We start from the raw sequence: 22618 nt of genomic DNA on the forward strand, positions 1-22618 counted from the left end.
GCACAGGTTCAAGGTGAGAGGGGGAAAGTTTAAGGGAGATGTGCAGGGTAAGTTGTTCACGCAGAGAGGGGTGGGTGCCTGGAACGCACTGCCAGAGGATGTGGTGGAAGCAGGCACATTAGCAGCATTTAAGTGGCATCTGGATGGATACATAAATAGGAAGGAAATAGAGGGATAGGGACCGAGTAAGGGCAGAAGGTTTTGTTTTTAGTTGGGGCATCATGATCGGCACAGGCTTGGAGGGCCAAAGGGCCTGTTCCTGTGCTGTACCTTTCTTTGTTCTTTGTTCTTCTTTGTATTGGCCTATGCCTCCCTGATAGCCCGAAGACGGATTTTGTTATGTTGACGGGACTCAAAACTGCCGAAAGCAAGGTTGTGGGTGAGCGACCTGGCAGAATTCCTGAGGCTGGAGAAGATCAAGTTCGCTCTGCAGGGGTAGGTAGAGGGGTTCACTCGCAGGTGGAAACCGTTTATTGATTTCTTCAAGGAGGATTGAAAGGTCAGCAAGGGGGTGGGGGGGTGGCCATGGCTGGGGTCGAGGTCGGTGGGGTGGGGGAGGGGGAGGGTGGAGTGTTGTGGTTGTTTGTTGGGTTGGTGTCATGTTCTTCTGATGTTATTTTGATATTCAGTGCATTTATATTTTTGTTGAAAAGCTTTGAATAAAAATATATTTTTTAAAAAGGATACTTTGCTGACAAATTCACTACTAAAGATGGGAAAATGTAGGACTTTAGGACTGATTGAAGGCGAGCTGCCTTCACTGCAAGAAAGCGCACCACGAGCGTGTGTGTGGGGGGGGGGAATCTCCTGTTTTTGTTGCAATCTTGGTTTACATTCCAGGAATTCTTTCCTCTTGTACGTGAAAATCTGTGATGGCACATTCTGCAAATACTGAGATGTCTTAAATCTATTGCCAAAGCTTTCCATTGGTATAAGCATTCTTTGATTTCTGATTCCTCGTCAATTGTTCCCAATATACAGAAAAAAATAAAGGGAACCCAATGAAAATATTTTAAGTGTTTATTTTATGCATTTTATTATGGGCTTAATGGAGTTGTATTTGATTCAGCAATCATCTCCCTTTATCCAACACTCTAGCATTCACCCCGCATCGCTAATTTTGCAAATACTTCACATATCATGTAATCACTACAGTGCAGAAGGAGGCCATGCAGCCCATCGAGTCTGCATCAACCCTGAACCCCTACCTAGGCCCATGCCCTCACCCCATCCCATAACCCAGTAACCCCATATATCTGTAGCTAAATACGACAGAAACGGTTTGACTGAGCTTTGTATCAATTCACGTTATCATTACACAGTACGAGCAATGAAAAATCATTGAGCCACAATGATTCTGCTGATTCACTGCTGCCGATTTTGTATTGCCATTCAAAGAAAGTTCATCCCGAAAAGCAAATTACCTCAACCAAAGTGAAAGGTCAAGTATAAAACATGTATTTGAACTGCAGCTTAAATAAGTGACAGAGGCAGAGGCACAGCTAGCCATACCTTTAAATTCCTCCCTATTTTGTTAAAGGTGGAAATTTTGAATATTTAAAGCAATGCACTCATTTCCAAGTCACCCATGATTCACACAAGCTCACATTTCCATCCGGGAGCAAATGGCAAAAGCAAATAGCCAGATTTCAGGAACTCTCTTAACATAAATAGGATAGTCAACATAAAATGATAATGAATGACATCATGTAAATCCAAACACGTTTTGTTAATGTAAATCTCTAAAACTAAGTGATTATGATACATCTCAATATAACAACTTAAATGAATCCATTTTAAAACAAATGGAGATGGCTGTAGCTTTATGAATAACTCAAAATTTGTGTGCTGCAGGAACATATAAATGTATATACATCTTTGTGCTATGTTCTGCTCTGATGGCAGGTGAGCGTGAATATTACGATTTGTCTTTCCAAAGGTCATATTACGCTAAAGTCAGTATAGCGTGTGTACCCTTAGAACCAAGAAATTGAAAACACTGGAATCAGTGAGATTGAAAATTATCTACTGTCAAATGTTAAGATTGCTTGTTTTTCTTTTGGCTAGACTGAAATTGGCTTTATGTTTTGTCATTTGTTTTCAGTGACCCTTTGAGGTGAACAGCTCCTATCTCAAAGCTGCTGTTTCAATATATTATTGACTGAGCTTTGTGTGAGTTTGGTCTTTCTGCTAGAATTACTTGATATAGATCTTGGCTTGTGGGCAATTACCCAGGCAGCAAGTGGAGTTGCCGCACTTGGACCCATTTATTGTGCTGAAGATATAGAGCAGTGACTGGACTAAGTAAAGAGATGCATAGATCATTCTTATGTACAGATAGCCACAGGCACAGTGGAACTAATATTAGTCTAAAATTTCAACATATGTTTGCTTGATGGACAGTGATATTTGCAAACTATAGTTTTTCCAATAGCCAATTTTTTTAAATTAAAAAAAATGTTATCTGAAGTTTTAAATGTTAAATCACTTCCAATATTACTGTGCTGAATTTGAAGTAATAAATCTGTAATGCATGATCAAATTTACATTGAGGAAATCATGGGGCTAGCAGACCTCAGCACTCATTAAAAGAAGCACCGAGCCAAAATTACACATTGATATATTTGCATTGTTTTCCCATTGTAAATGTGACTGTAGTACAAACTTCTGTTACCAAAACAAAACTAATAAATAGTTCAGCTGATTATCACTCATGCTGAGACAACATTTTAATATTGGATTAAACCATATGAATCTCTTTGGACAGTAGGCATGTTATAAAATTGGAGGAACTTGCTTCTGCTCTTAGACAGCATCGATTGCCTGCCACACATCAACACCTAGTTTTGATATATCTTCAGAGATTTCTAACTACAATAATGTTACCATTGCATAAAGGCAACTGCTAGTAGATAAGTAAACAAAACAATTACAACGAGAGATTGTTAATTACTTGTATTAAAAATCCTGACATTTCCTTGCCTTTCTTTTAATTTCATTGTGAACTGAAAAGTCATAATTTTTAATACAAGTCATTAACAATCTCTCACAAAATAATAGAATTGCTGCAGCACGAAACCATTTAACCCATCGTGTCTGCACCAGCTCTCCAACCGAACATCATGGCTTAGTGCTGTTGCTCATTTATCTTTATTAATAAGAATCACAAGACGCGAGTACGTTCCGTGTTTTGGACAAATGACCACACAACCAGTATATTAATTCAATTATTGTTTATTATTAAACATAGGCTTGATTCTATGCGTAATAATCTATACATTAAACTGTACGTAACAACTTAAATAACGTTTACTTAACTTTCAAGTGACCGGTTCTGTGCAAGTTAGATAAGGTCTTTATCTGAATCCCCACGTGTGGCGGTTGGAAGTCTTCAGGTCCGTCTAGGCTGCGGTCCGTCCTTCAGATAGCGTTCGCAGGTCCTTGAACTTGGCTGGCCGAGGTGCTGCAGTTGGTGAGGCAGAGGCCGGTCCCAAAAGAGACAGAATATTGGTTGCGCAGTTCTTCTTATCCTCTGATCTTTCGTGCTCTTTTGTGCGATCCCAACTCGGGATCCAATGGATCGATAGGGTTTCAATTACCCTAATCGATTCTGGCCAATTAGGGCCGGGTAATTCGATGGCTGGGCGGGTCCTACTGCTATTGTCCAAGGCATGTAGGCATTCCCAGTCTGTTACTGCTGCTATGTTTCAATCTGTGTCCCATTGTCCTGGGGAAATTGGCGATTGACCTTTAGCAGGTGTGAGTTTCTGTACAGGTCTGGTTTTCCTCTGCACAATACACAGGGGTTGTGTATCGTCTGTGTCCCAACCTGACCATGATTCTCATTATCCTTTGCGGGAGGCCATTTTAGATGGCCACAGTGCCATTTCCCCTGTCTTTCCCCCATAAGCTTGCACATTATTTCTATTCAAGTAATCATCTAATACTCTCTTGAATGCTTCGATTGAACCTGCCTCCACCACAGTTCCAGGTTATGCACTCCATACCCAAACCACTCATTGTGTGCGAATGTTTTTTTCTCACATCACATTTGCTTCTTTTACAAACCGCTTTAAATCTGCGCCCTCGTGTTCTTGATCCTTATATGAATGGGAATAGTTTCTCTGGATCTACTTTGTCCAGCCCCCTCATGATTTTGATCATCTCTGTCAAATCTCTTCTTAGCCTTCTTCTCTCCAAGGAGACCAGTCCCAACCTCGCCAATCTATCCTCATTACTGAAGTTTCTCATCCCTGGAACCATTCTTGTAAACCTTATCTGCACCCTGATGCATTTGCATCCTTCCTATAGTGTGGCGCCTAGAGCTCCACACAGTATTCCAGCTGAGGTCGAACTAGTGTCTTGTATGAATTCAACATAACCTCCTTGCTCTTGTACTCTATACCCCTAATAATAAAGCCCAGAATACTATGTGCTTTATTAACTGCTCTCTGTCCTGTCACCGTCAATGATCTATGCACATACACATCCAGGTCCTTCTGCTCCTGCACTCCTTTCAGAATTTTACCCTTTTATTTTATATTGTCTCTCCATGTTCTTCCTCCAAAATGCATCACTTCACACTTCTCCATTGAACTTCATCTGCCACCTATCTGTCCACTTCACCAACTTGTTTATATTCCTTTGAAGTTCTCAACTGTCCTCTTCACAGTTTACAATACTTCCAAGTTTTGGGTAACCCACAAACTTTGAAATTATCCCCTGCACACCAAGATATAGCTCATTAACATATAAGATCGTTAATACACGATATATAAGAAAAGCAAAGTTTCTGATACTGAAACCTGGGGAACACCACCACAAACCTTCCTCCAGCCTGAAAAATGTCAGTTGACCCTTACTCTCTGCTTTCTATTATTCAGTCAATTTTGTATCCACGTTGCTACAGTCCCTTGTATTCTGTAACCCATACCTGTTCTCACATGTTTGTGGTGTGGCATTGCATTGAATGCCACTGAAAGTCCACATCCACAGTTATCCTCATTGACCCTTTCCGTTACCTACTGAAAAAACTCCAGCAATGTGAACATGATTTCTCCTTTACAAATCTGTACTGGGTTTTACTAATCAACCTACATTTTTCCATGTCACTATTAATTCTATCCCAAATACTTGCTTCCAGAAGCTTGCTCATGCCTGATGTTAAACTGACTGGCCTGTAATTGTTGGGGCTATCCTTACAAACGTAGTCGAGCAATGGCATTACATTTCCAATTCTCTCGTCTGCTGGCACTTCCCCTGAGTCAAGAGAAGACTGGAAAATCATGGCCAGAGCTCTTGTCATATCCATTCTCACTTCTTTCAATATCCTTGGATACATCTCACTTGGTCCTGGGACTCTGTCAACTTTTCTCACAATTTTCTTGCTCATTTATTTATCAAAAATCTGTTTTATGCAATGACAACATTATCGCAGTTGGGAATCTCTGAAGATATGTAATAGAATCCCTACAGTGCAGAAGGAGGCCATTCAGCCCATCGAGTCAGCACCAACTCTCTGAAAGAGCACCCTACCCAGGCCCATTCCCCCTCCCAATCCCTTGTAACCTAACCTACCATCTTTGGACACTAAGGAGCAATTGATCATGGTTAATCCACCTCACCTGCACATCTTTGGACTGTGGAAGGAAACTGGAGTGCCCGGAGAAAATCCACGCAGACATGAGAAGAATGTGCGAACTCCACACAGATAGTCACCCAAGGCCGTGTGACGCTGTGAGGCAACAGTGCTAACCACTTTGCCACCATTGCATGTTGCAGTGTGACAGGCAATCGATGCTGTCTAAGACCAGAAGCAGGTTCCTCCAATTTTATAACATGCCTTTAGTCAAAAGAGATTAATGTGGTTTTACCAATATTAAAACATTGTCCAAACATAACTGACAATCAGCTAAATTACTTTTTGGTTTTGATTTGATTACAAGAAAGTTACACTACAATCCACATTTATAATGGAAAAGTAATTAACCTAGCCACCTGACATGATTCTTCCTCCCTTCTTCTCTCTGACTCTCCTGCAGGATAGACCCTGTAGATCTATTGGCGTACACCAATTCTGCTCCTTAATGGCCTCGTGGAACTCTCATAAGCTGAGAGGTAGTATGGGGTGAGTTCCATCAAGAATTGAGTGAAGGTCCTAGACCTGCATTAGAGAAAGCCATTTGCCCCCTGGAGGGTGATTATCTTCCTAAAAGAAATGATTTCTCCCATCGGAGCTTTGTATTTTTGGCCCTGACCAGGCCTCTGAAGTCCACCACAGGATTGGTGGAACCACTCCAGTTTTGCTGCCATCACTCTGTCCTGACGAGCACAGGCCAACCATCCCTATCATGTCAATGACTTTTTCACTGTGGTATTATAGGTATTACGGTACCTGAGAGGCTAAAGTACCATTGGTAGAACCTGTAAGCTTGCTATTGGCTAGAGTGTATAATAGCTCCGCCCTGATAGGCGGGTATAAGAATCCGTGACGCCCCAGCAGCCCTCATTCTGTACCTGAGCTGCTGGGGGAAACATCTAGCTTATTAAAGCCTTCAGTTGGACTACAACCTCACTTTAGTGGTCATTGATCGTGCAAAAATTTAATAAGCTCGATTTTTAAGAAGAAAGGATGGAGCTCCGAATCAAGCCGGAGTGTCTGCAACTTAGCCCCCACTCGGCGAACTCAGCGGCAATCTTTAAGCACTGGCTGGCGTGCTTTAAAGGGTATCTCGAGACGGCTGAAAACACACCCACGGGAGAGCAGAAACTGCACATCCTGCACTCAAAGGTGAGCCCAGAGATTTACACCCTCATCGAGGAAGCGGAAGACTTCGATGCAGCAATAGAGCTGCTAAAAGGACACTATATTCTCCCGGTACACCAGGTCTACGCCCGGCACCTGCTTGCAACAAGGCAAAAAACCCCTGGGGAATCTTTGGAGGAATTCTACCACGCACCCCTGGTGCTGGGAAGAAGCTGCAGCTGCCCGCAAGTTTCGGTGAGCGAACACACGGAACTCTTAGTCCGGGACGCTTTCGTGGCAGGTATGCTATCTTCACAAATCCGCCAGCGCCTGTTAGAGAAGAACACCCTGGGTCTCAGGGAGGCACAGGCCCTTGCAGGCTCCCTGGACCTGGCCTCCAGGAACGCCCGCGCCTACGTTCCCGACCATGCGGCAGCCCCCTGGGCAGCATCTAACCCCTCCGTGGCCGACCCCGAGAATTCCCCCATCCCCCCACAGGCCTGCGCTGCAAGGCGGCCTGGCAACCCCGAGGGGCCCCGCTGCTACTTTTGAGGGCAGGCCAAGCACCCCCGCCAGCGCTGCGCGGCCCGCGCATCCACCTGCAAGGGATGCGGCAAAAAGGGCCATTTCATGGGGGTATGTCAGGCCCGAGCGGTGGCCGCGGTCTCCAGCGACGAATCCAGACCGCCACCACAAACCTCCCCATGGGCCCCGTGAGGCCAGCGGTCGCCGCCACCCCCATATCCCAGGGCCACGTGCGGACCCCAGGCGCCGCCATCTTGTTACGCGGACGCCACACTTGAGGGATGGGCGCCGCCATTTTGTGCACCCCCGGCCATGTGCGACCTATGGGAGACGCCATCTTGGATGAACCCCCAGGATCCCAGCTCGGCCGACCACACACTGCCTGAACAGAATTCCCAACTACTGCGATTGGCCTCAGTGACTCTGGATCAGTCTCGACCTCGAACACTCAACCACGACGACCGTTTTCATCAACGGGCACGAGACGTCCTGCTTAATTGACTCGGAGAGCTTCATACACCCCGACATGGTAAGGTGCTGTTCTCTCCTCATCCACCCTGTTAATCAAAAATTCTCACTGGCCTCCGGTTCCCACTCAGTGGAGATAAAGGGGTTTTGTGTAGCAAACCTCGCAGTCCAGGGAAGGGAGTTCAAAAATTTCCGTCTCTACATCCTTCCCCACCTCTGCGCGGCTACACTTCTTGGTTTAGACTTCCAGCATAACCTTCAAAGTCTGACCTTCCAATTCGGCGGCCCTATACCCCCCCCCCCCTTACTGTCTACGGCCTCGCGACCCTTAAGGTCGATCTGCCTTCCCTGTTTGCGAACCTCACCCCAGATTGCAAACCCGTCGCCACCAGGAGCAGACGCTACAGTGCCCTGGACCGGATCTTTATTAGGTCAGAGGTCCAAAGGCTACTGAGGGAAGGGGTCATTGAAGCCAGTAACAGCCTCTGGAGAGCTCAAGTAGTGGTGGTAAAGACCGGGGAGAAGCATAGGATGGTCATCGACTACAGTCAGACCATCAACAGGTTTACGCAGCTGGACGCGTACCCTCTCCCCCGCATATCTGACCTGGTAAACAGGATCGCGCATTATAAGGTCTTCTCCACGGTGGATCTCAAGTCCACCTACCACCAGCTCCCCATCCGCACTAGTGACCGCAAATACACGGGCAGCTCTATCACTTCTTAAGGGTTCCCTTCGGTGTCGCTAACGGGGTCTCGGTCTTCCAGCGCATGATGGACCGAATGGTTGACCGGTACGGTTTACGGGCAACATTCCCGTACCTCAATAATGTCACCATCTGCGGCCACGACCAGCAGGACCACGACACCAACCTCAGAAAATGTCTCCAGACCGCTAAAATCCTTAACCTAACATAGAATAAGGATAAATGCGTGTTTAGCACCGACCGTCTAGCCATTCTCGGCTACGTAGTGCGAAATGGAGTTATAGGCCCCGACCGTGAACGCATGCACCCCCCTATGGAGTTCCCCCTCCCTCACTGCTCTAAGGCCCTGAAACGCTGCCTAGGGTTTTTTAGCTACTACGCCCAGTGGTCCCCAACTATGCAGACAAGGCCTGTCCCCTGATCCAATCCACAGTTTTTCCCCTGTCGATAGAGGCCCGCCAGGCCTTCAGCCGCATCAAAGCAGACATTGCAAAGGCCATGATGCACGCCATTGACGAGTCCCTCCCCTTCCAGGTCGAGAGCGATGCGTTCAACGTAGCTCTGGCAGCCACCCTCAAGCAAGCGGGCAGACCCGTGGCCTTCTTCTCACGTACCCTCCATGCTTCCGAAATCCGCCACACCTCAGTCGAAAAGGAGGCCCAGGTCATAGTAGAAGCTGTGTGACATTGGAGGCATTACCTGGCCGGCAGGAGATTCACTCTCCTCACGGACCAACGGTCGGTTGCTTTCATGTTCGATAATGCACAGCGGGGCAAGATTAAGAACGACAAGATCTTGCGGTGGAGGATCAAACTCTCCACCTACAACTACGAGATCTTGTATCGTCCCGGGAAGCTAAACGAGCCTCCTGATGCCCTGTCCCGTGGCACATGTGCCAACGCACACGTGGACGGCCTCCGAGCCCTCCACGAGGACCTCTGCCATCCATTGTGTCAAGACCCGCAACCTGCCCTACTCCATCGAGGAGGTCAGGACTGCCACCAGGGACTGCCAAATCTGCGCGGAGTGCAAACTGCACTTCTACCGGCCAGAGAGAGCGCACCTGATAAAGGCTTCCCGTCCCTTTAAACGCCTCAGCATGGACTTCAAAGGCCCCCACCCCTCCACCGACCGCAACACGTGCTTCCTGAACGTGATTGACGAGTACTCCCGGTTCCCATTCTCCATCCCCTGCCCGACATGACCGCCACCACTGTCATCAAGGCCCTCCATAGCATCTTTGCACTGTTCGGGTTTCCCGCTTACATACACAGTGATAGGGGGTCCTCCTTTATGAGCGACGAACTGCGTCAATTCCTGCTCAGCAAGGGCATCGCCTCGAGCAGGACGACCAGATACAACCCCCGGGGTAACGCACAGGTAGAGAGGGAGAACGGCTCTACGGTCCAGGAACCTTCCAGTCTCCTGCTGGCAAGAAGTCCTCCTGGAAGCCCTCCACTCCATCCGATCACTACTTTGTACAACCACCAATCAGACACCTCACGAATGTCTCCTGGTATTCCCTAGGAAGTCCCCCTCTGGGACCTCGCTCCCGGCCTGGCTGGCAGCACCCGGACCCATCCTGCTCCGAAAACACGTGCGGGCGCACAAGACGGACCATTTGGTTGAGAGGGTCCACCTGCTCCATGCTAACCCCCAGTATGCCTACGTGGCGTACCCCGACGGCCGACAAGATACGGTCTCCCTACGGGACGTGGCGCCTGCCAGAACACCACGCACATTCCAGCCACCAGTCCCACCCTCCCCTCCACCGCAGCACCTTACAGGAGGATCGGTCCTTCCGCCGCCCCCATCTAGGCCCCCCCCCCACCCACCGACGCCCCCCGCCGGCGCTCCCTTCCCAGGTCAGCCGTTTTCCCCACCAGTGCCATCTCGGGGTGACGGAGCTGCCATGGAAATCGATGCCACGTTCCCGGAGTCACAGACGCCCGAGCCTCCACTGGAGTCACCACCGAGGCTCCGACGATCACAGAGGACGACCAGGGCCCCCGATCGACTGATTGCTTCATTTTAACTGTAATCTGTAAATATAAACCACCAAATGTACATAGCTACCGGACTTGTAAATAGTTACTAAACACTGTACGGAGGTATTACGGTACCTCCATAACTCATTATACCATGTTGTTATGTTTTGTAGTTTCTGGCCATCACCCCCGCCGGACATTTTTTAACAGGGGGTGAATGTGGTATTATAGGTATTACGGTACCTGAGAGGCTAAAGTACCATTGGTAGAACCTGTATGCTTGCTATTGGCTAGAGTGTATAATAGCTCCGCCCTGATAGGCGGGGTATAAGAATCCGTGACGCCCCAGCAGCCCCCATTCTGCACCTGAGCTACTGGGGGAAACATCTAGCTTATTAACGCCTTCAGTTGGACTACAACTTCGGTTTAGTGGTCATTGATCGTGCATCAATCACCACAATATCACAGTGATTTGGGTTGGTCTCTATACTTATGTTTTTAAGTGGATGGGATCCCACGTGACAATACTTCAGCTGCCATGCATGGATTCCCACATTCTATGATTAAGAATTCCATTTGTCTGGCTGTCCTTCTCTTTCGGAAGTTAAGAAAATTAAGCTATTCCAACTCCTGTGTCAACTGCTCGGGTGTTGCATTGTGTATTGCAATTTTTTTTAAAAATTCATACACAGGATGTGGCCGTCGCTGGTTTGCCAACATTTATTGACCATCCCTAGTTGCCCTTCAGAAGGTGGTGGTGAGTTGCCTTCTTGAACCGCTGCAGTCCCTGACGTGTAGGTACACCCACTGTGTTGTTAGTGAAAGAGTTCCAGGATTTTGACCCAGCGACAGTGAAGGAACGACAATATATTCCCAAGTCAGGGTGGTGAGTGACTTGGAGGGGAACCTCCATGTGGTGGAGTTCCCAGGTATCTGCTGCTCCTGTCCTTCTAGATGGTAGTGGTTGTGGGTTTCGAAGGTGTTCTCTCAGAAACTTTGACGAGTTCCTGCAGTGCATCTTGTAGATGGTACACACGGTTGCCATTGTTCATCGGTGGTGTAGGGATTGGATGTGTCTGGACGGGGGAGCAATCAAACGGGCTACTTTGTCCTGGATGGTGTCGAGTTTCTTGTGAGCTGTTGGAGTTGCACTCATCCAGATAAGTGGAGAGTATTTCATCCTGACTTGTGCCTTGTAGATGGTGGACAGGCTTTGAGATGGTCAGGAGGTGAGTTACTCGCCGTAGGATTCCTAACCTTTGACCTGCTCTGGTAGCCACAGTATTAATATGGCTAGCCCAGTTCCGGTTTTGATCAGTGGATGTTGCCAATGGTGCAGTATTTTGTCCTGGTTATAGTTTGGTTGTTGCTCGTTATACTGAGGGAGTTTAACAGACAGCTCAAATCAAATTTTCATTTCTACTGGGCATATAAACTCAACATTCCCCAGCTGTAAGAAAGATGACAAGTGAAGAGGCCCATCACATCAAATTTCCACCCCAGAACACTGTGCTGCCATTGCCTGGCTCTTTCACAGTAGGCCCTGTACAAGTTATATAATAAGGTGATGGGAAGGTGTTCCCAGCCAAACAGCCTACTCTTTGCTTGGCTCGTGTTGGAGCCTATCGTTGGGCCCCATGGACTGGTGAGTCAGGGTTCGGGGAGGCAGAAGTATGTGGGGTCTCTGCTGGGCCCGTGGGAAAATCTGAAGATTTTTGCTGACAAATTGTAGTACCCTCAATAATGACACGAGTGTGTGGACTGGTAAATGAAGGCTTTAATAAGCAGAAAACTAGCCAGCTGCAGAGACGTGTGCTTCCTGAGTGCCGCCTACAGGGCGTCACCTTATATACGGCTCCTTGGTGGGCCGAGCCAGAGGCGGAGCCCCCAGGGTTCCAAACCCGGTCTTAAAGGGGCATCACCTACATGGTGTTAAGGGTACAGTAACCATTCATCGCACAAATGCAGTTTGCTTTGCAAACCACCATCATAATCCATCTGAAAGCCTGGCGATCGGCTGGCTGTTGTTCTCCAGCAACAGCTGGTGACCAGGAGAACAGCTGATTCCTTGTAAATTTCTTGCGGAAGTTCAAAGAGATGAATAACACCAAGCGTGTGTCTGGGCCATGGAGAGCCCCTCTGGAGCTCTGTCAGATCACCAAAATCCGCCCATGGCAAAAAATGGATTCTGAAGCCCAGGACAAATCCTATCTATATGTAACATTCTGAAACTTGTTGGCGTAGGCTCCAACATAAATATATCAATTGGATGCCTGAGTATGACTTTAAAACATATATAGAAACTTGTAGGTACAAGTGTGGGACTATAATTTATACGTTATGAAGACTGATACCTGAGGCATATACCAGAGTAGACGCTGAACAATATCTCTTTAAATGGTCATTACATCACTGCAAGTATAATTTCACAACCTATATTCTACTGTAAAAATATCAATAAAGCATTTTATTTTCCAAAATTGTTTACACCATTAGTCGAAGTGTCTAAAGTCACCTTGGTCACTGAATTCAATTAATTTACCATGGCCTGTCCACTGTCTCACCATATTCCTCTCAAGAAATACTAGGAATCCAGCTTCCTAACTCTCTTTTTTAAAATTAGAGTGCCCAATTCATTTTTTCCAATTAAGGGACAATTTAGCGTGGTGGGGGCAAAACCCACGCAAACACGGGGAGAATGTGCAAACTCCACACGGACAGTGACCCAGGGCCGGGATCGAATCTGGGACCTTGGCTCCATGAGGTAGCAGTGCTAACCACTGCTCCACCGTGCTGCCCCTTCCTATTAAGTATAGTGACATTGTGATGGTAACTGACTGCCAGATACTGTGGGCCGAAGGGCCTGTACTGCGCTGTATCGTTCTATGTCCTATGTTCTATGAAATGCTGGTCAGTGTAGTTAGTCAGTGTGGTAGTAAATGGCACAAACCTGTCGGCCATAGATTTCATCCTTTGAATGGACTTTCATTTTGGTCACAACCAGGACAACATCAGTTTACCTGGGCAGGTATGGGAGAGAGGATCAGCTAATAATCCTACGGATAATCACTGAATTATCCACTCTAAATACTGTGTCATGTGAATGTGTGTTAGGTGAGCACAGTACCAACTGTAACACCTCCATTGTTAAATAGCCAACCTATACTATACCTATATTACCTATACTGACTGTCTGGTTTCAGGTGTGAAGAATGGCACTCAGCTCAGCCATTTGAATGCTGCCAATATATAGAACATAGAACATACAGTGCAGAAGGAGGCCATTCGGCCCATCGAGTCTACACTGACCCACTTAAGCCCTCGTGTTGCCTCCCAGGTGCCAGGGTGCGTGATGTCTCAGATCGTGTTATCGGGATCCTTAAGGGGGAGGGGGAGCAGCCCCAAGTCGTGGTCCACATAGGTACCAACGACATAGGTAGGAAAAGGGATAGGGATGTAAAGCAGGAATTCAGGGAGCTAGGGTGGAAACTTAGATCTAGGACAGAGTTATTATCTCTGGGTTGTTACCCGTGCCACGTGATAGCGAGACGAGGAATAGGGAAAGAGAGGAGTTGAACGCATGGCTACAGGGATGGTGCAGGAGGGAGGGTTTCAGATTTCTGGATAATTGGGGCTCATTCTGGGGTCAATGGGACCTCTACAAATGGGATGGTCTACACCTGGACCAGAGGGGTACCAATATCCTGGGGGGGAAATTTGCTAATGCTCTTCGGGAGGGTTTAAACTACTTCAGCAGGGGCTTGGGAACCTGAATTGTAGCTCCAATATACAGGAGCCTGAGAGTAGTGAGGTCATGAGTAAAGTTTTAAAGTTGCAGGAGTGTACCGGCAGGGAGGAAGGTGGTTTAAAGTGTGTCTTCTTCAATGCCAGGAGCATTCGGAATAAGGTGGGTGAACTTGCGGCATGGGTTGGTACCTGGGACTTCGATGTTGTGGCCATTTCGGAGACATGGATAGAGCAGGGACAGGAATGGTTGTTGCAGGTGCCGGGGTTTAGATATTTCAGTAAGCTCAGGGAAGGTGGTAAAAGAGGGGGAGGGGTGGCATTGTTAGTCAAGGACAGTATTACGGTGGCAGAAAGGACGTTGGATGAGGACTCGTCGATTGAGGTAGTATGGGCTGAAGTTAGAAACAGGAAAGGAGAGGTCACCCTGTTAGGGGTTTTCTATAGGCCTCCGAAAAGTCCCACAGATGTAGAGGAAAGGATTGCAAAGATGATTCTGGATAGGAGCGACAGCAACAGGGTAGTTGTTATGGGGGACTTTAACTTTCCAAATATTGACTGGAAACTCTTTAGTTCGAGTACTTTAGATGGGTCCGTTTTTGTCCAATGTATGCAGGAGGGTTTCCTGACACAGTACGTAGATAGGCCAACGAGAGGCAAGGCCGTATTGGATTTGGTACTGGGTAATGAACCAAGACAGGTGTTAGATTTGGAGGTAGGTGAGCACTTGGTGATAGTGACCACAATTCAATTACGTTTACTTTAGTGATGGAAAGGGATAGGTATATACCGCAGGGCAAGAGTTATATCTGGGGGAAAGGCAATTATGATGCGATGAGCCAAGACTTAGGATGCATCAGATGGAGAGGAAAACTGCAGGGGATGGGCACAATGGAAATGTGGAGCTTGTTCAAGGAACAGCTACTGCGTGTCCTTGATAAGTATGTACCTGTCAGGCAGGGAGGAAGTGGTCGAAACACTTGTCAAGAGGAAGAAGGAGACTTATGTAAAGATGAGACATGAAGGTTCAGTTAGGGCGCTTGAGAGTTACAAGTTAGCTAGGAAGGACCTAAAGAGAGAGCTAAGAAGAGCCAGGAGGGGACATGAGAAGTCTTTGGCAGGTAGGATCAAGGATAACCCTAAAGTTTTCTATAGATATGTCAGGAATAAAAGAATGACTAGGGTAAGAGTAGAGCCAGTCAAGGACAGTAGTGGGAAGTTGCGCTTGGAGTCCGAGGAGATAGGAGAGGTGCTAAATGAATATTTTTCGTCAGTATTCACACAGGAAAAAGACAATGTTGTCGAGGAGAATACTGAGATTCAGGCTACTAGACTAGAAGGGCTTGAGGTTCATAAGGAGGAGGTGTTAACAATGCTGGAAAGGGTGAAAATTGTAAGTCCCCTGGGCCGGATGGGATTTATCCTAGGATTCTCTAGGAAGCTAGGGAGGAGATTGCTGAGCCTTTGGCTTTGATCTTTAAGTCATCTTTGTCAACTGGAATAGTGCCAGAAGACTGGAGGATAGCAAATGTTGCCCCCTTGTTCAAGAAGGGGAGTAGAGACAACCCCGGTAACTATAGACCAGTGTGCCTTACTTCTGTTGTGGGCAAAATCTTGGAAAGGTTTATAAGAGGTAGGGTGTATAATCATCTGGAAAGGAATAATTTAATTAGACATAGTCAACACGGTTTCGTGAAGGGTAGGTTGTGCCTCACAAACCTTATTGAGTTCTTTGAGAAGGTGACCAAACAGGTGGATGAGGGTAAAGCAGTTGATATGGTGTATATGGATTTCAGTAAAGCGTTTGACAAGGTTCCCCACGGTAGGCTACTGCAGAAAGTACAGAAGCATGGGATTCAGGGAGATTTAGCAGTTTGGATCAGAAATTGGCTAGCTGGAAGAAGACAAAGGGTGGTGGTTGATGGGAAGTGTTCAGACTGGAGTCCAGTTACTAGTGGTGTACCACAAGGATCTGTTTTGGGGCCACTGCTGTTTGTCATTTCTATAAATGACCTGGAGGAGGGCGTGGAAGGATGGGTGAGTAAATTTGCAGATGAACTAAAGTCGGTGGAGTTGTGGACAGTGCGGAAGGATTTTACAAGTTACAGAGGGACATAGATAAGCTGCAGTGCTGGGCTGAGAGGTGGAAAATGGAGTTTAATGCAGAAAAGTGTGAGGTGATTCATTTTGGAAGGAATAACAGGAAGACAGAGTACTGGGCTAATGGTAAGATTCTTGGCAGTGTGGATGAGCAGAGAGATCTCGGTGTCCATGTACATAGATCCCTGAAAGTTGCCACTCAGGTTGAGAGGGTTGTTAAGAAGGCGTACAGTGTGTTAGCTATTATTGGTAGAGGGATTGAGTTTCGGAGCCATGAGGTCATGTTGCAGCTGTACAAAACTCTGGTGCGGCCGCATTTGGAGTATTGCGTGCAATTCTGGTCGCCGCATTATAGGAAGGATGTGGAACAATTGGAAAGGGTGCAGAGGAGATTTACCAGAATGTTGCCTGGTATGGAGGGAAGATCTTATGAGGAAAGGCTGAGGAACTTGAGGCTGTTTTCGTTCGAGAGAAGAAGGTTAAGAAGTGAATTAATTGAGGCATACAAGATGATCAGAGGATTGGATAGGGTGGACAGTGAGAACCTTTTTCCTCGGATGGTGATGTCTAGCACGAGGGGACATAGCTTTAAATTGAGGGGAGATAGATATAGGACAGATATCAGAGGTAGGTTCTTTACTCAGGGAGTAGTAAGGGTGTGGAATGCCCTGCCTGCAACAGTAGTGGACACGCCAACACTAAGGGTATTCAAATGGTCATTGGATAGACATATGGACGATAAGGGAATAGTGTAGATGGGCTTTAACATCGGCGCAACATCGAGGGCCGAAGGGCCTGTACTGCGCTGTAATGTTCTATGGTCTATGTTCCACCCTATCCCCGTAACGCAATAACTCCCCCTAACCTTTTTGGTCACTCAGGGCAATTTATCATGGCCAATCCACCTAACCTGCACGTCTTTGTACTGTGGGAGGAAACCCACGCAGACATGGGGAGAATGTGCAAACTCCATACAGACATGGACCCAGCAGAGAATCGAACCTGGGACCCTGGCGCTGTGAAGCCACAGTGCTATCCAGTTGTGCTACCGTGCTGCCCAATATCTGCACTATCACAGCCCTGATGAGGCTAGCCACTTTCAGAGGCCAAGGGAGAAAAGTGGGTAAATTCAATTCTTAATCATGTGAATTGAAAATGGTGGAATGAACTAAGTTTGTGCTTTGTCAGCAGGATTACAAAACAATTATAAAATATGAGATGTTTTACAAACAAAATCACTTTTGTTTTACAGACTAAGACTGGGATAGCACGTCTTTTTGATGAGGAGTCTGAGAATGCCTATGACATCCGATTAAAGCTATCAAAAGACGTTCTAACAATTCAAAAGCAAGATGTCGTTTGTGTCAGCGGAAGTGATTCTGATTCAAATGTAAGTAGTTTATTTTAATGCAGGATGCTTTGAAGCTATATTTGTCGTCAATGGAGAAACAAGGACTGGTCCAAATGTTTAAGTACCAGCCTTTCCTCGCTGATCTGGGGTTTTATTCCAACCCAGATTAACGGAATATATCTCCCTCGGTCTGCTGCTTTAGGAGCCAATCTGACATTAGTTTGAGCAATATCAATCCAGTTTCTAATGATCACTGACTAATATTAATCAGCACTAAATTTCGAGCCCAGTCATATGAAACAAAGGATAGCTGTAGGTGGAAGAAAAAGGAAAGTGTCACACTGGTGAAATAGATGCTGCTTCTCTGACATTTTTTAGTAGTGGAGTGAAAACTTTACTCGTTGTCTAATTGGCTAGACCTGAATTGGGAGTACCGCGTACTCAAGATGGATGCCTAAAATTCAAACAGTGTCACTTTCCACCTCCCTCATCTTGAGTGCAAAATAAACCATAAATTATCAGCTGAAACATTATCTACCGCTAATGTATATATTCTATGTATTTTTTGCATCTTCTTTCTTGGTCTCAACAATATTAATGTTAAGAATGAAATAAACTGATTTCTGTTATATTCATTGGATAAAGGAGCTTAGAGATCGTAGACCTAATTAATATAATGGAAATGAGCAATTCAAACTGAAATGAATGAGAGTTATGATTTGACACAAGGGGCAGATATTCTCTGTTTATTATTTGCAGCAAAATTGTCAACATGATTACACACAATATTTTTAGAATTTCATCACAAGTGTTGAACTGATGAAGCCTCCTGTATCTGGAGCCTACTTAAAGCAAGCAAACAACAAGAAAGCTATTGTTTACTGTTAAAGTTGTTCTGGCAAAAGGACTCATGGCACCAGGATTAATTTTACTGAAATTTTAACATTTTATATCGAAGGATTAACAAAATACAACAGTACCAACACATGTATTAGAAAAATACAAGAAACAATAGAAGCAGGAACCCCACTAACAGAACTGCCACCCAGAACAATCCCTCCTCTCACTAACCTCCTCCCCCCCCCCACTAATAGCTAACAGTAACCAGCAGATCTTTAAAGTGCAAAAAAAAAATGACTATGATAGAACTCAACAATTGACTCCCTCACTACAAACTTGGCCTTCCTAAAGTACAAGAGTTCCATCAAATCATCCAGCCTTGCTTCAGCACTGGGTGGCGATGCCAGGCCAACAGAGATACGAATGCCAAAGTGTCCACCCCCTTCCTCAACTCTGGTTGGTCCGACATCCCAAATACAGCGACTAACAGACAGGACTCTTAAGTCAATATTCAGGGTGCCGATATGGTGCGGAAAAAGGGACCCCAAAAGCCCACCAGCTTGGGTTAGGACCAGAACATGTGCATATGGTGAGCAGGCCCTCTCAAGCACCGCTCATACTTATCTTCAATCCCCTCAAAAAATCGACTCATCCAGGCCCTGGTGAGTTGTGCCCTAGCACCCACCACCTTTAGCTATATCAAGCTCACGCAGGATGCTGGAGCATTCACCCTACGAAAGGACTCACTCCACACCTCCTCCTCCAAAGTGGGTCCTAGCTCCTCCTCCCACCCGATCTTCACCTCATCAACCGAAAACGGCTCTTCCCCAATGATCCGCCCACATATCCCAGACGTGCTGCACTCTTCCGACCCTGCACACGAGAGTATCCTTTCCACCAAGATTGATGGCGGTGCTTCCGGGAAAGCTAGAACTGCCCGCTGAACAAAGTCCCACATCTGGAAATATCTGAGTCTATCAGGTCCCCCAAGCTCCGCTTTCACATTCAACTCCTCCCAACTCGCAAACCGTCCCTCCAGAAACAAATCCCTCACCATCTCCAGCCTCTTGTCTTTCCAGCCCCTGAATGTAACATCCAATTTTGCCGGCTCAAATAAGTGGTTCCTACAGATTAGGGCCCACCTTGACATCATGCTCAAATTAAAATGCTGACAGAGTTGCTACAATATTTTCAACGTGGAGACAACCAACAGATTCACAAAATATTTTGTTGGCGTAAACGGCAGAGATGCCATCACTAGGACCTCCAGACCCATCGCTCTACATGACCCCTGACTCCATCTGTACCCAACTCACCTCCTGATCCTCAATCTACCCCAACCCCTTCTTCGCATTGCCCGCCCAGTAATAATACAACAAATTGGGTAGCTTCAACACCCCCCCCCCCCCCGCACCCCCCCCCCCCCGACCCCCCACCTGCCTTTCCATCAGTAGGACTGTTCCCCAAATCCGAGGTGTTCTCCCCGCCCATATGAAGCCCATTATGAGCCACTCCATCTCCCGAAAAAATGACTTTGGCAGAAAAACTGGGAGGTGTTGAAATAAGAGCACAAATCGCAGCAAAATGTTCATCCCCCAGATGAAATGGCAATCCCCCCCAACCCAGCACCTACCCTCAGAGGGCTAATCACAAAACATTCACTCTTCCCAATGTTCAGTTTATATCCCGAAAAGGAACTGAACCTCTGCAATATCCCCATTTTCTCCCCCATAACTGGCCATGGATTCCTAACATACAGTAAAAGGTTGTCCGTGGATAAGGACACCCTGTGCTCTACTCCACCCCTCACAATTCCCTCCACTTTTCTGAGGTCCTCAAAGCAATCGCCAATGGATCGATTGCCAATGCGCACAACAGCAGGGACATAGGGCATCCCTGTCTCATCCCCCTGTGCAGCCTGGGTGACCCGAATTCATGCTGTTCGTTCAAACACTAGGAGCCTGGACCTACGATGCAAACCCAGGACCTATCCCAAACCTCTCCATAACCCAAAACAAGTAGCTCCATTTGGTGCACCAGAATTGATAGGATGATTAATTCCTGACTAAATAATGTGTCAGCCAGGGTAGATCGTGTAAGCAGTTGGTCAACTTGGGTCAGTACTTAGTGAGATCACTGCTGGACTTCCACCTTAAAGGGAAGAAACACTGGCCTGAATGGTAGCCTTGTGCTAATCAATCATAGATTGATATTGATGACAGTTCTGTTACATTTATGAAGCATCCTCTTGTCTGAACGGCACTGGAGAGAGGTGCTGAGAATTAATGGGGTAAAAATTAGAACAGCAGCTCACACGAGTCCTCTGGCGCTGCTAATGATGAGGACTAATAACTGTATGGAAAGATTAGTGTCCTTGTCATGTGAGAGTAAAATGAATAAGCGCAGAGAGAAAGGAAAGAGGATTCACCTTTGATGAAGCCGATTAATCAAGCTGGTTGACTTCTATCTCTGGAACTTAAGAAGTTCCATGTCCTGTTGTTTGTAAGACAGTATTTCTTGGTATGCTTTTCTTGCCCTGTAATTCGGACAGCCGTGGCTAAGATAAATGTGGCACTAACAAAGCTGATTTATGTCTCAGTGAGCAGCTGGAAGTGGCAATAGCAGAGAGGGAGGCGAGTGAAATGTCAGGCTAGTTCTCATCTTAGTTGCTACTGTCTAAGTGAAGAATCTTACAGCAGCCCTGATCGCTCTGTCCTCTCTGACGGCTAATTTTCATGGGAAAGCAGGCTGAGAACAAAACCATGGGCGCGATTCTCTGATCCCCCACCGGGCCGGAGAATCGCCGGGGGCTGGCGTGAATCCTGCCCCCACTGTGTCCTGAATCCTCCACCACCAGAGATTCGGTGGGGGCGGGAATCGCGCCACGCCAGTCGGCAGGCCCACCCCCGGCGATTCTCCGGTCCGCGATGGGCCAAAGTCCCGCCGCTGTCAACCATCTCCCACTGGTGTGGATTAAACCTCCTTTTGAACGGCGGGACAAGGCGGCGCGGGCAGGCTCTGGTATCCTGGGGGGGGCGCGGGGCGATCTGGCCCCGGGGGGTGCCCCCGGGATGGCCTGGCCCACGATCGGGGCCCACCGATCCGCGGGCGGGCCTGTGCCGTGGCAGCACTCTTTTTCTTCCGCCTTCGCCATGGTCTTCACTATGGCGGAGGCAGAAGAGACCCCCTCCCCTGCGCATGCGCGGGGATGACGTCCGCTGACGCTCCCGCGCATGCGTCGCCCGGTGAAGACCTTTCGGCGTCGGCTGGCGTGGCGCCAAAGGCCTTTCCCGCCAGCCGGCGGAGCGGAAGCCACTCTGGTGCGGGCCTAGCCCCTCAAGGTGAGGGCTTGGCCCCTAAAGGGGCGGAGACTTCTGCACCTTTGGGGCGGCCCGACGCCGGAGTGGTTCCCGCCACTCCATTATGCCGGAACCCCCCGTCCTGCCGGGTAGGGGAGAATCCCGCCCCATGTTCTGCTCTTAATTTGTTTGGCTGATCGTGACCTTTGGCCTCAAATTAGTGTGAAAAATATAACCCCTACATTTAAGGAAATCAAGATTGGCATGTTATATCTGGGGTCGTGCCATGTGAATTTGAAGAAAATTCAACTGACAAGTAAAATGGAGGAACTCGTGCTATAATTGTAGAAAATGAACAGTCCGTTAAACAAACGGTTAATAGTTAGATTGTTTTTATTGTTTTAGCTTAAAAGCGAGTAACCATCATAATAGCTATGGTTGTTATTTTTTTCTGAGGAACGTTGACAGCCGAGATAGAATTTACAAGAAAACAAAGTAGTCTGCTTATATATTAAGGGCAATCACGGATTACCACCACATGCCTATTCCCTTATACAAATATGCAGCCACAGCTTTCTCACCTGACTTTCTGACTCGAGCTAGGTGAGAATAGTGCAGCACAACTGTCCAGGCAACCTCTCATTGAGTGCCCAAGAGTCAGATGAAAGGAAGACATGCCTCCCTTTTCACAGTAAGAAGTGTTACAACATCAGGTTAAAGTCCAACAGGTTTATTTGGAATCACTAGCTTTCAGAGTGTAGCTCCTTGAGTGCCTTTTTCATGTCATGAGCTGCTGTAAAGCATGTATGTTTAAAGGTCCCACTACTTAAGAAGCCAGGGGAAGGTAAGTCA

General features: G+C 47.0%; 1 protein-coding gene across 1 annotated transcript in view; it reads left to right on the forward strand.

Annotated features, from left to right (window-relative positions):
- Positions 1–22618, forward strand: part of sntg2 (syntrophin, gamma 2) — a 523724-nt gene that overhangs the window by 69470 nt on the left and 431636 nt on the right. Inside the window, exon 2 of the mRNA XM_072500541.1 lies at positions 17529–17666. Within this exon, the coding sequence (XP_072356642.1) occupies positions 17529–17666 (138 nt within the window). The remainder of the gene's footprint in view (positions 1–17528; positions 17667–22618) is intronic.

This window comes from Scyliorhinus torazame, chromosome 4, assembly GCF_047496885.1.
Source record: "Scyliorhinus torazame isolate Kashiwa2021f chromosome 4, sScyTor2.1, whole genome shotgun sequence".
Taxonomy (NCBI): Eukaryota; Metazoa; Chordata; class Chondrichthyes; order Carcharhiniformes; family Scyliorhinidae; genus Scyliorhinus; species Scyliorhinus torazame.